A 13,044-nucleotide genomic window follows, 5' to 3' on the forward strand; every position below is an offset into this window, starting at 1 on the left:
TTCTAATTTATTAAATATGCCTTTATTCACAATTTGTTTTTTTTAGATTATTAGTGCATTATAGAATTAACTAATGACTGTTTATTTTTATTACAGTATTTAAAATATGTAGTTATTGCCATTTATATTGTGGAGTTTGCAGAATTAAATCAGTTATATAAACTAAAACTTTAAATTAGCTTGGTGTGAGGACTCTTTAATGTTTGCAAAGAGGGGAAGGGGTTTGTATTTAAAGATTCAATACTCCAGTTTCCCTTATGAAGATATAGCCAATTAGGCTGTTTCTGTCCTCAGTTAAATAATGAATCATTTAATTGTGCTAGTATATTAACATAGCTTTTTTCTATGGCCATCAGTACCTTAAGAATTTTCAGTGGTTTTGTACTTTTTAATTTTATAAAGTAAAGTGAGCATAGAATCCTGGCTAGTTGCACATTATGTCATTTCTAATGTTTCATTTTATAGTAAGAATCCTCCATTTATCATTAACTAAAATTTCTCTAAAGTTGTTACGATTAACTAGAGCTTCTTTTTTCAATTGTCCCATTTCTCTGTTCCTTTATACTCAGAACCATTCATTTGTTTTGTGTTCTGGCCATAAGAAATTCTGAAGACAGGATATCTTATTTTTTGAGACTTGCCACTCCCTCCAGAAGTTTTACAAACACTCAAATACTAGTGTTGTTATTTAGTGAAAGGACCACTTAAGGTAAAAGAATAAGGACCTCAATCTAGAAATTGATAATAGGTGCCGAAAGCCCAAGCAGTTGGCCACACTTTTTCATTTGTTGAATTGCCAGTTAACAGTGGTCTTGATTACTTCGCTTTTACCTTTGTTATTCATGTTTGTTTACTCTTGTGTTTTTGTTTTGTTTTTAACACCCAGTACATAATTGTGGAGTTGTTAGTGGTGTAGTAATCTAGAACAGTGGTCCTCCAACTTTTTTGGCACCAGAGACTGATGCTCCTATGAGAATCTAATGCCTGATCTGAGGTGGAGTTGAGGCAGTGATGTTAGCGCTGGGTAGTGTCTGCAAAAACATAAAGCTTTGCTCACGTGCTGTGCGGCTCAGTTCCTAACAGGCCACGGACCGGTACCAGCCTGCGGCCCGGGGGTTGGGGACCTTTTTTAGAAGATTTGCATTTGCTGTTACGCTGCACTATACATTTTGTAGCAGATTGACATTGGTTTTCAGATGATTAGATCCACGGCCTGATCTATTACATCATATATATCTGTAGTTACTAGAGTAACTGATTTGCAGCTAGTAAACAATGGAAGGGGACACAGGAGACATAATATCAATTAAAATTGGGTGTGTTTGTGTGTGAGAGAGTGACCGAACTTCATTGGAAGTCGTTTGGAAATAATGTTCTTGCGGCTCCAGTGGTTTGGTCAGAGGGTTTTGGAAGAGTTATATATTTTATACATATTTCTTTAGTCATTCTTTACCTGAAACTAGTAAGTAAAAAAAAAAAAAAATCATCAATGACCTGGAAGTTTCACTATCACTCAGGCAAAGGTACATGTGTATTTAATAGTGTCAGTATATTTTCTAAGGTTAGTACACACTTGATGACTAAACCTGGCTTTATTAGGGTTAAAATAAAATGGATTTGTACTTTGTATGCATTTGGATGGTTTCTTTCACTTTCCAGGCTTTCACTATGGATTAAAAGACAACATAAGGAATATTTAATTGCAGCTGGATCTAAGTGATGTTGAATCTCATTGTAAAATGGGTTAATAGGGAGCAAAAATGGTTTTATAGACCATTATAAGAGAGCTGCTATCTCATGAATGCTGTCAGAAATAGTCTTTGTATGTTTAGAGCAGATTTTAACTTTGTTATGCAGTGTCTGTAGATACATATGTCTATATCACATCAGTCCATAAAGTGGGAATACTGTTTATAAAAGTTCAAGTATTGCAACTGAGTGATAAAATCAAAACTGCACAGCAAGCTTATTATCTGCTCGTTTATCTCCACCAAACTACCTAATCCAGTTTGGAATGATGCCTCGAGATTGGCTGGTCCTCTAAACCTGTTGGTTTGCAAATAAAGAAATGAAGTTTCATGCCAGGTGCCCAAGCTAGTTGGAGCCATAACTATTCTTTCCACATGTGCTGCTTTTCATTAATAACATTAAAACAATGACAGATTGAGTTAGAGATTTAAGTGACTACTGTAGTGGAAAATAATGGTATTTTGTTTCCACAAATAACATGTTATGGTCATTAAGGTATGAGTTGTCACTAAACTCAAAGGGAAAATTTTTTGACCAAGAGCCCAATAATAACTAATACTTTTCCTAGCCAACTCATAAGTACATTTAAGATGCTTCATTTTGTAATCAATTTTAGAAGCTGATAGATGGGGCAGGAGTGAATGGCAAACTTCATATAAGAAATGGTTCTATGCATGTTTCAATAGGTCTTCCCCAGTAAATTGAGCAAAATGTCATTTGCAAAAGAATTCTAGAACCTTCCATGACAAATAAACATGCAGTGCAAGAAAAAAGTTTTGGTAGAGGCATACAGCTACATAGAAAGTTCATGGTTTAGACAACATTTAATCATGTATATAAAATTTCAGTAATTTTCCCGTAATGTTATATTTAGATGAGGCTTTTTGTTTTTACAGAAGTTATGTCAAAATATCTTTTGAAGTACTTATTAGAATTGATGGATTACTGTACAAGGAATATATAAGAAACAGCCATAAGTTCTAAAGATCAGCACATGCCCAGGAATTTAAAGGGGCAGAAACATAACAAGGTGAATTTACTTGGGCAAAATTGCCCTCTTGTTTTTTAAACGGAAATTATCAAACATTTTCCACCTCATTTGACATTCAAGTATTTCTCTCTACATTTTTATAATCGCCTCTGAAATTCCCAATTTTTTTAAACTTGACTTTTAGAAACTTCTTAACTCTGGAAACTGAAGTAACTTCCTCTACTGAAATAAAATTATACTTTTTGCTCTGTTAATGTGTTGGTAAAATTACAGATTTTCAAAAATAACCATGTTTCTCCAACGATTTAATTGGAAAATGAAGTCCAAATACAAAGAGGTATCAAATAGAAGAGATTGATTCTTCTTGGTTTGGCATGTTAAAAATTTTAATTTTGTCTTATACATGCCTATATGACTTATTTTTTTTGCCTGGCATAACATATGTACAATAGTAGAAACAAGTGGCTTGAGGTGATGCTTTTAATCACTGAAATTACTATCTAAACAGCAGAACATTAGCATCTTGAAGGTGCTACTGCTGATGCCTTTCACCTAGTCTCTATAGCTAATTATTCCATATTTACTGAAATTAATGATGCATATTCACATTATAGCTACACGATAATCTTTTGTAGAGGATTTTATTTTTTGGTCAAATATCGTTTAAAAGTTGGAAGCATTTTAAAATGTTTAAGAGAATATTCGATTTACTGAAAATGGAAGCCAGGGTTATTTTTGGACAGTGCAAATTTCCTTTATTTCCTCTGGTTTACTTGAAGAGGATGTAGGAGCTAAGAGGTCAAACAAAATTTCACAATATAAGTTCGCTAAATGTGAAACATGGTACTGAGATACTCAGTTTTAGTTCTTTTAAAAGATCATTAAGCTAGCTTTATATTAAATTTCAAATGAATTGCTTAAATGTTTCTAGCTTATTAAAAACAACTCCTTTTTGACCCTTGTGAAATTACGAATAATACTGCCTGTCCTTTCCTGGTTTTTCAGTCCTCCTGGGAATCTGCTGATGACTTCGAATCAGTTTACTATCTTTAAGTCTTAAAAATTATTTCCTCAAATGTGAGACTTATTTAAAACTAGCAATTGCAAAATATTATGTTTTCTTCTCTTAAAGATCAACTTGAAATAATTTTATTTGCCACCTCGCGTAACTTAGTGTTTTCTGTCTTAAACTAGTCTTTGCAAATTTTTAACACCCTCAGTTGAAATGAACATTAATTTATGGTTAATGTTTCAAAAAATGAGTACTTAATGAACTATGAAATCTTCAAAAGTTGTTAAAGAAGAGTGGAAGAGCAACGAATCTAAATGAAATTTTTTAAAACCTATTTTCTCAAATTTAGCTTAATACAGGGGTCCTCAGCCCCCAGGCTGCAGCCGTGTACCAGTTATGTGGCTTGTTAGGAACCTGATAGCACAGCAGGAGGTTAACAACAGGCAAGGGAGCAAAGCTTCATTGTATTTGCAGCCGCTCCCAACTAGCATCACCGCCTCAGCTCCACCTCAGATCACCAAGCATTAGATTCTCGCAGGACAGGTATCTGGTGCCAAAAAGGTGAAGGATCGCTGGCTTAATGGATAAATTGGCTAAAAAAAAAAGTAGGAATACTGCCCGGGCGGTTGCGTTTGAAACATTAAATCCTGGAGTAAACGTTTTTGTTTTAACAATGTTGTGAGTATACGGTATACTTATTTTTTCAAACTGAATTATACATTTGTATACATTTGTACCGTGCCTTATTTCTGCCGTGTTCTCTTGCTCTTGGTCATTTAAGATTCTCCTTTGGACTTTCTGCGCTATTAGATTAGCGAAATACAGATTAGCGGGATACAGGTTTGGGATGTGTAGATATTGTGCTCTTTCTCTCAGAGAAGTCAAGCTGGCCGCTAGTGGGCGCTGTGGGTCCGTAGAAACTGTGGACATGGTGGCGCTCGACCATCGCGCTCCTTGGGCAAGCACTTCACGGAGAACTCAAGTGAAGAATTCCTGCCACCTCTTCGTTTGAGCGCTATTTGTTACCGTCACCCCTGAATTCCCGGTCACCTTGGGGAGGTGTGAGTGTGTATCAGAGGCTAATTAAGGAGAAGATCCCGCGGCCGGCGCTGGTGTGCCGGCGATACTTGCACGAAGAGGTGCTGCCCTCATGGGAAGCGAGACTCATAGGGTGCGGGGCCAGGACGTCCGCCCCGCAATGTCTGCAGCTCTGCCGGCGCCTCCACCCGGGAGTTGTTTCATATCTCCCAGCCCCGCTGACGTAGATCGGTCCTCGGCTAACGTTTGGTACCAAAATCAGGTCTGAAATTTATCACTGAGAGGTCTGGTGGGGGCAGCGAAGGGATGTGCGTGCAGGATTTGAGCCAAACCATGCTGAGAGGACACTTCATTTAAAGAAGGAAGACCCACAGGGGAAAGAACTGCCTTCAACTCCGAAGAGAAAGTTTCGCCCTCGACATTGTCCTTCTGTTGAAGTTAGGACACTTGCCAAGCAATGAAGTCGTGTGCTGGGCGCAGGGACAGCTGGCACCATGCTGTCCCTGAACCCCACGCTGCCCTTCTATCAGCGTTTCTGCCCCGCCGCTACAGGACCACACCGAGCACACGCAGGCCCCTCTGCTTCGCGGACTCTCCTGTGTTCCGCTCGCGCCGCCGCCCAGGGCCGGGGGCGGGGCTCACCTGTCAGCCGGCGCACCGCCTCTCGGTGCCCAATGTCGGACGGGGGCGGATGACGGATGGGCCAGTTGCCCAACCAGCACGCGGCTGCTGCACGGCGAGCCAATGGGCTGAGTTGTGCGGGGCGGGGCCCCGCGTTTATAGTGCTCTGACAGCACGCCGACAGAGCTGACTCTCCTCGGCAGGGACAGCGGCGCCGGCGGGATCGAGGAACCGCGCGCAGAGCGGGTCCCGGCGCCCTCCACGCACACAAAGGCCCGCGCGCGTCCGGCGCCCGCGCCTGGGACCTAGCCCCTCCTGCCTGCTCTGCAGGCTAGGAGCCTAGAGGACTGAGGAGGCTCCCGCGCGCACCAAGACACCTCTCGCTTCTCAGCGCTCCGGGACATGGAACCGCGCCGACGCGGCACTCGCGCGCTGGGGCCGCTGCCCGCCCCCCTGGATCTATAGTGCGAGGCAGCCCAGCTCGGAACGCAGCGCCCGCTTCCCGCGCCCAGTCGTTTCTCTGCCTTTGTGTCCCGGCCACGCGCCCTCCCTGCTGCCCCGCTCCCGGCACGCTGGAGCCGCACGGGAGCCGGCGGTTCGAACTGGGTCCGGCGCGGCGCCCCGGAGCCCCAAGCCCGCCGCACCGCCGCGCCCCGCGTGTGCGCTCCCACCTCTCGCCCTGAGGGCCCCGAGGGGAGCACTCCCGGCCTTGGCGACCGCTGGAGCTGCTCGGCGCGCCCCAGAGCTGCCTACGATCTTCCCCTTTTCTGTCTGGAGGATTGGGGCTCCCGGCCCGCCCCCCGTCCCTCCGCCGCCCGGTGTGCGCGGAGCTGGGAGCGGCTTGGCAATGGCCGCGAGGAGGGACTCCGTGTGGAAGTACTGCTGGGGAGTTTTGATGGTTTTATGCAGAACTGCGATTTCCAGATCGATAGTTTTAGAGCCCATCTATTGGAATTCCTCGAACTCCAAGTAAGTGGCACCCGCGATCCCCCTCGCCACCCCGCGGTCTGCCGCGCCTCGCGGTCCCTGCAGGAGGAAGGGTCGGGCCGCGGAGCCTCCAGAGCCTGTTTCTGGAACCTCGATTCTCCCCTCTACTCACCCTCCCCCTGTCCCCAGTTCCCAGTCCGCACCACGTATCACTTGGTGGAGTCTCTTTGCTCGGCTTTCCAGCCGGAACGCCAGCCCTGAGGAGCGCCCTCCTCGCCTTCCTTCCCCCATAAGCTCCCAGGCGCTAAAAAGCCACTGGCGGCTCTGGAGCCATGTCCGCAAAGGTGTCCGATGGCGATACCTGACCCTCACTTCTTTTCTAGGACGGAGAGGACGGCCACAAACAGGGCTGGCGGGCACGCAGGAGTTGGCGGGCTCAGGAGAGAGGTGGGATGCTGCTCCCCAGAGGAGCGCCGGAGCGCAGTCCCGGCACGCGGGTGGGCGGGAGCGACAGGCCCGGGGCAGTGGGCGCATCCGGAGAAGGACGCCTATGGTCTCTGGGCCGCCCATAAAGCCCCAGAGCCCGCGCTCCTCGGCGGCGCGCCTCCTGCCTGAGGGTGTGCGTGGAGCTCGCCAGCTCCACCGTAGAACTCCGGGATCGGCCCTCTCCTCCCGGCTCAGGAGACTGGCCTTAGGGATCTCCTGGAGAACCCTATGCCCGTTGGCCTATCGCTTCGTTTCTAAACCAGTAGGTACTCTGTGAGGTCTCGATAGCTGACTTTTGATTTCAAGGACGCTTTCTGCAAAAAAGCTCAAGGCCCTGTCCAGTCGACACAGCTGAAACCTTCGCTCTTGGGGAGTATAGGCAGGAGCGGAATCCTTAGATCCCACTTGCTTTTATCAAACGGCGCAGCCGGGAGAAAGCCAGGCCTTGTGGAGATTAACTTTCAGTGTGAGCTACCAAAGTACATACAGAATTTAGAAAAGGCGATAACTATCCCTAAAGAACTCGTAATTAGTCGTCTGTAAACTCGGTATTACATATTACCTCATTCTTGGGATGCATTTTGAATCACAGCCAAAAATATTTTACAGAATCCTGGAATTTTAGCCTTGGGGAACTTGAGGCGGGGGGCGGAATAAGGAGACCTTGGCTGGTTCCTGGAATAAGCGTTTGAGATCAGAAGCAAAATCAATGGCCTAATTGAAGTTAAGCAAGTTGGCCATGGATTTAGAAGTAAGGAGATGAGGGATTGATTTGGAAATCACATCTTAATTAAAGACATATCTACTCCTTTAAAAGTGGTCAATTTTCAAATTCACCAAGAGTTAACCAAGAATTTCCTATTACGGGAGTAAAAAACGTCATAGCTGTTAATCGGATCAAACAAATTCATGCATGATGCTGGATGGCACTTAAGAACACGGCTCAAATTTTAAAAGTTACTTTAAATAGCCTTCTTTTATGTAGCTTGATCTTGTATGGACGTCTTTTTTATTCCTAATGTAAGATACTATTTTTGCTGAGAAAATAGTGGCAGTGACATCTTTACACCGATACCAAATCGTGAGGCACCAGGTGGTGCCAGAAAGCGCCGGGCTCGGACCTGCTCGCAGTAGCCTGTGTCCTAGCGAGGCCGGCGAGGAGCGGGACTGGGGGAGCCGGAATGAGGCCGGCCAGTGCTTTCTTTGTGCCTACAGAGGTCACTCTTCCATGCGCAATGCTCACGGCGCCAGCCTTTACCTTTTTCCCCATGCTGCCTGCTCCGCTCCACTTTGCACTTTCACTGATGGACTGTCTTCGGGGCAAATTTTTTTCCCCATCAGGATTTAACATTTATATTTAAATCTAAGAAATTACCATTAACCCCTCCAGAGTTCGGCTTTATATATATATATCTGTGTTAACTACTAGTTTGTGTGTATCCGGGGAGAGCATTAGAAATACCTACTTGGAAAACAAGGTAGAGCAATAATTATTTCAATTTAAGGTTTAGACATTAATATCTTCTATTCCTAACGTGTGTATGGGGGAGGGGTGGCTGATATTTTCTCGCCATCTTAATGATTAGGATTAGTCAGTTTTTCCTACCTGTGGCCACAGATTTAGAGACCTGCTGGAGGCCTGCATTTTGGAGAAAGAACCCTGGCTCCCTGCACTGCCGATGTTGCTGTTGGCATGATTGTCCCCATGCTCAAGAGTAGAATCTCTTTAATAGTTCTCATGATAATGGCTTGCCTGGAGGACTGGGTATTTGTCTCTGGAAAAGGTCTACTTTAACAAAGTATGTAGCTGAATGCTAGCTTGAGATCAGAAAGATTTCTTTCTGGAGAAATGAATAAAAACCCCTCATGCCAAGGGGGGTCACTTTATTTGGGGAAGTTGCATATTTATTTCCATGGAAAAGTTTGTCAGTAAATGTGATGTGACAGGAAGGTAATCAAATGCACTGAAGTTTCACATCAGTTCATATGAACTGGGGAACAATTCATTTGTAATGAAGCAACCATCAGTAATTAGATTTGTTTCATTCAGGGGTCAGCTTTTTTTAGCAGGTGGCCGACATAGGGAGCATGCAGCAGCTGTTTGGATACAGAGTCCAGAAAATCTTTTGTAAATTCACTGTCTCCCTAACTACTTTAATCACACTGTCTGCTGCCCCCTTCTCTGAGAGTTTATGCAGTAATCAAAAGAAGTTCTGTATCCTGAAATATTAGCCCCGTTAGATTATTCACATTGCATCCATAGGCTCTGGTAGAGTTGGGTCAATGGTAGCCGTTTAGGCTGTTTAAGCAGTTTTATTTATTTACTTAACCTCAGGAGAGAATAGCAAAGCCTGACTTTCATTTCTAATTAACATTTCAGTAGAACACGTTTTTCCAAGTATGATGTTTTTGCCAAAATAAAATAGTTGGCTCTTTTATAAAATATTGATCTCATTTTAGAGTGAGCAAGTGTGTATCGGTACGATATTCTATAATGAATTACAGACTTTATTGAAAATTTTGGTTGAGCATTAATTTCTTAGGTCTAGGGGTGATATTCCCTGTACATCGCATACTACTTAGTTAACAAAGCATTATACTTTTCCCATGTCATTTTTTCCCCTACATAATACTGAATTCCTGATATTGATTGACTTGATACAAAAGAATGGCTGGATAACATCCAGATAACCTATAATACATGGGCTCTACCACAGTCAGGCTCTGAATAAATACGGACCTGTCAGAGATTGATAAAATAAACTACAATGGATAGTACTGTTTAAACAGTCCATTCAGTACCATATATATGCCAGCCTGCCTCTCATTGTGTCTGAAGTTCTTATTTTTGTAGGTAAACAAATGCACATTCAGCACTGATTGAATAGCCCCTTGAACTATGCTCCACAGTTTGCGTTTGGGTTAATCTTGTCGGTTTTAATATAGAGAGAAAAAAGCACAAAGCACCAGGGGTGGAATTGTTAGTGCTTTCACATCCACATTCCTCACATTTTGTCAGGATGATAAACTGTAGGTAATGGACTGTCGTTGTTCCACAGGACAACTGAGCCAGAGAGAGCACAAAGACGAAGCTAAAGCGATATCTCACAACATGCTTGGTAGTCTTCTTTCAGACGAGAAGAGAATTTATTTGGGAATCGTGTGTCTAGGGACTGCACTTTTTAACCTTAGCAATTACAGCTTCAAGCCTCAGAAATGGGAGCTGGAGGTTAAGATGATTTGTTAAGCACTTGGTTCTAAATCTTTCACAAAGCATAGCTGTTGACACTTGCCAACCGATGCAAAGAAATGCAAATGACTTCAACATTCCTAAATGTTTCTGACTCCTAGGCTAAAGTACAAGGACAGGTGAATTAGCCATCATCTTAAAATTGGCTAAAACAAAAGGAAAAAAAAAATCTACAGATTGGAATGGTTTCTTCATAGAGAGTCAGCTAAAGAATAATGGATATATTTTGAGTAATTATCATAAAACCTCATAAATGTAAATTTACTTAGATAAATCCTGTGGTTGGTGGATCAGCACAATAATCACCTTCAGACTGACATTGCAAGTGGAGCAATTTAAATCTTTGCTACCTTACCCTTCACTGAAATGCTCCAGGTAGCTCCCAGTTGAGTATGACACCTACCTTAGAGCGAGGTTTCCCAGTGCATTCTCCTAATAGGAAACAATTTGAGATCTCAGCATGACTGCAGTGGTGCGTCATACGAATGAGAGTGGCAGGGGGTAGGAAATACAGACTCTGGATCCACACCAAGAAAAAAAAAATTAAGGTTATTTCTTTAATATTTATGAAAACTTTATTCTTAAACTCTAACATTGCAAATTAGACCAAAAGAAGCACTCTTCTAAGAAAAATAATAATTAAAATGGTACTCCTGTCTGCCTAACCTCTGCCTTCATTTGCTGCTGACATACAGAGCCCGTTTTTCAGGTCACTTATCATACATCTACATAGATTTGCTTATGAGCTCACCCTTTGTGTAGAGGAGTAGAGCCTTAAATAGGAGTGTTCAACTGTTTAAAATATTTTGATTAAAATATGCAGAACCCATAGAACTATACGCTTCTAGTTAGGAATTAGCTCTTTCAGGGAAGAGCTCCCCCCACCACCTTTTTTAGGATAGGAATTAGAATGGGGCTGGGAGAGGAATATAAGAAAAGCAAAGAAGGAAGGATAGCAAATGGGACAGTGTTCCGAACAGCTTGGAAAAACTCCTGTGGCTCCATTGTCTCTCTAAAGCCAAAGAATACAAAGACATAAGCAATTCAGCCCTTCTCCCATGATGGAAAATGTAAACCGTTGACATGGCTCCCCTGTTTAACTTGTTTAATTCTCATTTTAAATTCAGTACTATACTAGCCGTGTGAACTCTGAAGATTTCTTTAGTAATCCATTTTGTAGTTCCGAATCAAAAACAAAGTGAAAGGGTCTGACACAATTTGCTTTTATTTTTAGGCAAATCAACCCTGGTCATAGTTAATAAGGGGATTACAACCCAGACTAGGTCTTTACAGATGTAATGTAAATCAAGGGCAGAGTATAAAGAAACTGATCCCTTTTGATTGAAGTATGGTAAAAAGGCATAGAGAAACTAGAAGCAGTAATCTGATTGTATGGCAATAAAACCACCATTTTCTGTCTTTCAGATAAAAATAATGTGGTAAATCCATGCAGTTCATAAGATGTAAAGGCAGATAAAGGGTGAAGCCATGGCAACATATAGATTAGCTTGATGTTAGAAATGACACGTCTCTGAAAAGGGTGTAGAAATGGAGGCCCTTGCTCCAGGCTGTTGGCTATTATGTGAGAACCACACAGACTTGGAAACTCGGATTAGAAAGTATGAAAGCCCTACTTGTGGCCTGGGATGGTTAAAGCAGGAAAGAAAAGCTGCTCAGTTCTTGCTCATTGGTGGCGGATAATATGGCAAAGGTAGATTTCATTGACTGCCTTTTTTAGAGATTGAGATTGGGTCTGATTAAAACTTCAGATCACTGCAGTTGTTAAGGCCTGCAAGATTTTCCTTTTTAACTCCTGGCCTAACAGCGGCAGCCATTCTGTAGGATTAACTGCACTTGGCGGTCCCTGCCTTAATCTATTTGGGCTTCAGGCAGGAACACGCTGGGAAGGAACAGAGACCAGAAGGGATAGGTACGGCTGGAGTTATCTGAAAAGAAAACAGAGACCTTTTGATTTCAGCCATCTTTCAGAGCCGAGCCATCTCACACAGAGTAGGAGAAAAGGTAAACATTATGTATTGTTCCTTTCCCTCAGCCAGATAGCTCTACTCGGAGTTTTGTCATTCTCACTCTGGGGAAAAAAAATGTGTGTGTGTGTGTGTGTGTGTGTGTGTGTGTGTGTGTGTGTGTGTGTGTGTGTGTATAAAAGAGAGAATTTAGGTTTCATTCTAGTCAGCAGTAATCAGTATGCCCAAACCAGTGGGCTCTATCTAGATGATATTTTACTCATGAATGTGAGTCTTAACCTTTGAATTGAATAGAATAGGCGTCCTTCGTGTAAACAAAAGGATTATAAAAATGTTAGCACAACCAGCCTTAAAGTTTAAAACAAACAAAAATGATGTTGAATCTTATTGCCCCCTGTACTGAACAACTTTCTAAATAAAGCTGTACTTTTGTTTTTGCCTTCCACACTTCCCATTTTAGTCATTAAGCAAAATAAGCCATTGAAGCCATGATTGGGTTACATGCAGAGTGACACCCACAATCGGATCAAGCCAGAAAGGAAATATTTGCTTTATTGCCTCCTATTTGGTGTTTAAGAAAAGTTTCCCCATTTCTTTAAGAGAGTCTGAACTCTTAAGACATTGACAATGCTGAAAGTTACAAACACCCCAAGTGTCTTTCTTGATGGAGTGGCTGGCTCAAGGGGATTCGGTGCTGTTTTCTTAACAGCAACATGGGACCTTTCTAGACTAACATTCTGTGAGTGTCTGAAGATCTTCGTTAATCTTGAATCGTCTATTTCAGACCCATTTCATTGATTTTTATTCCTAATTCTCAGTTGACTCAACCACCTGTTTTGGGCTGTAGGTTTATTGCATTTATTGACTATTTTTTCTGGTTATTATGTAGCTTTCATAGATTAAACACATTTTAAAAATTATTGCACATAAATCTGTCATATCCAATGTCTGCTACTTTATCTCCTTTTCTAACTTAATTCAGTAT

General features: G+C 42.5%; 1 protein-coding gene across 1 annotated transcript in view; it reads left to right on the top strand.

The window, feature by feature from the left end:
* Positions 1-5,582: 5,582 nt before the first annotated feature.
* The window catches only part of EFNB2 (ephrin B2), a 43,407-nt gene continuing 35,945 nt past the window's right edge, over positions 5,583-13,044 (top strand). The window contains exon 1 of the mRNA XM_039866310.1: positions 5,583-6,380. Within this exon, the coding sequence (XP_039722244.1) occupies positions 6,259-6,380 (122 nt within the window). The 5' untranslated portion in view covers positions 5,583-6,258. The remainder of the gene's footprint in view (positions 6,381-13,044) is intronic.

The sequence above is a fragment of the Pteropus medius genome, unplaced genomic scaffold (assembly GCF_902729225.1).
Source record: "Pteropus medius unplaced genomic scaffold, Ma_sr-lr_union100, whole genome shotgun sequence".
Taxonomy (NCBI): Eukaryota; Metazoa; Chordata; class Mammalia; order Chiroptera; family Pteropodidae; genus Pteropus; species Pteropus medius.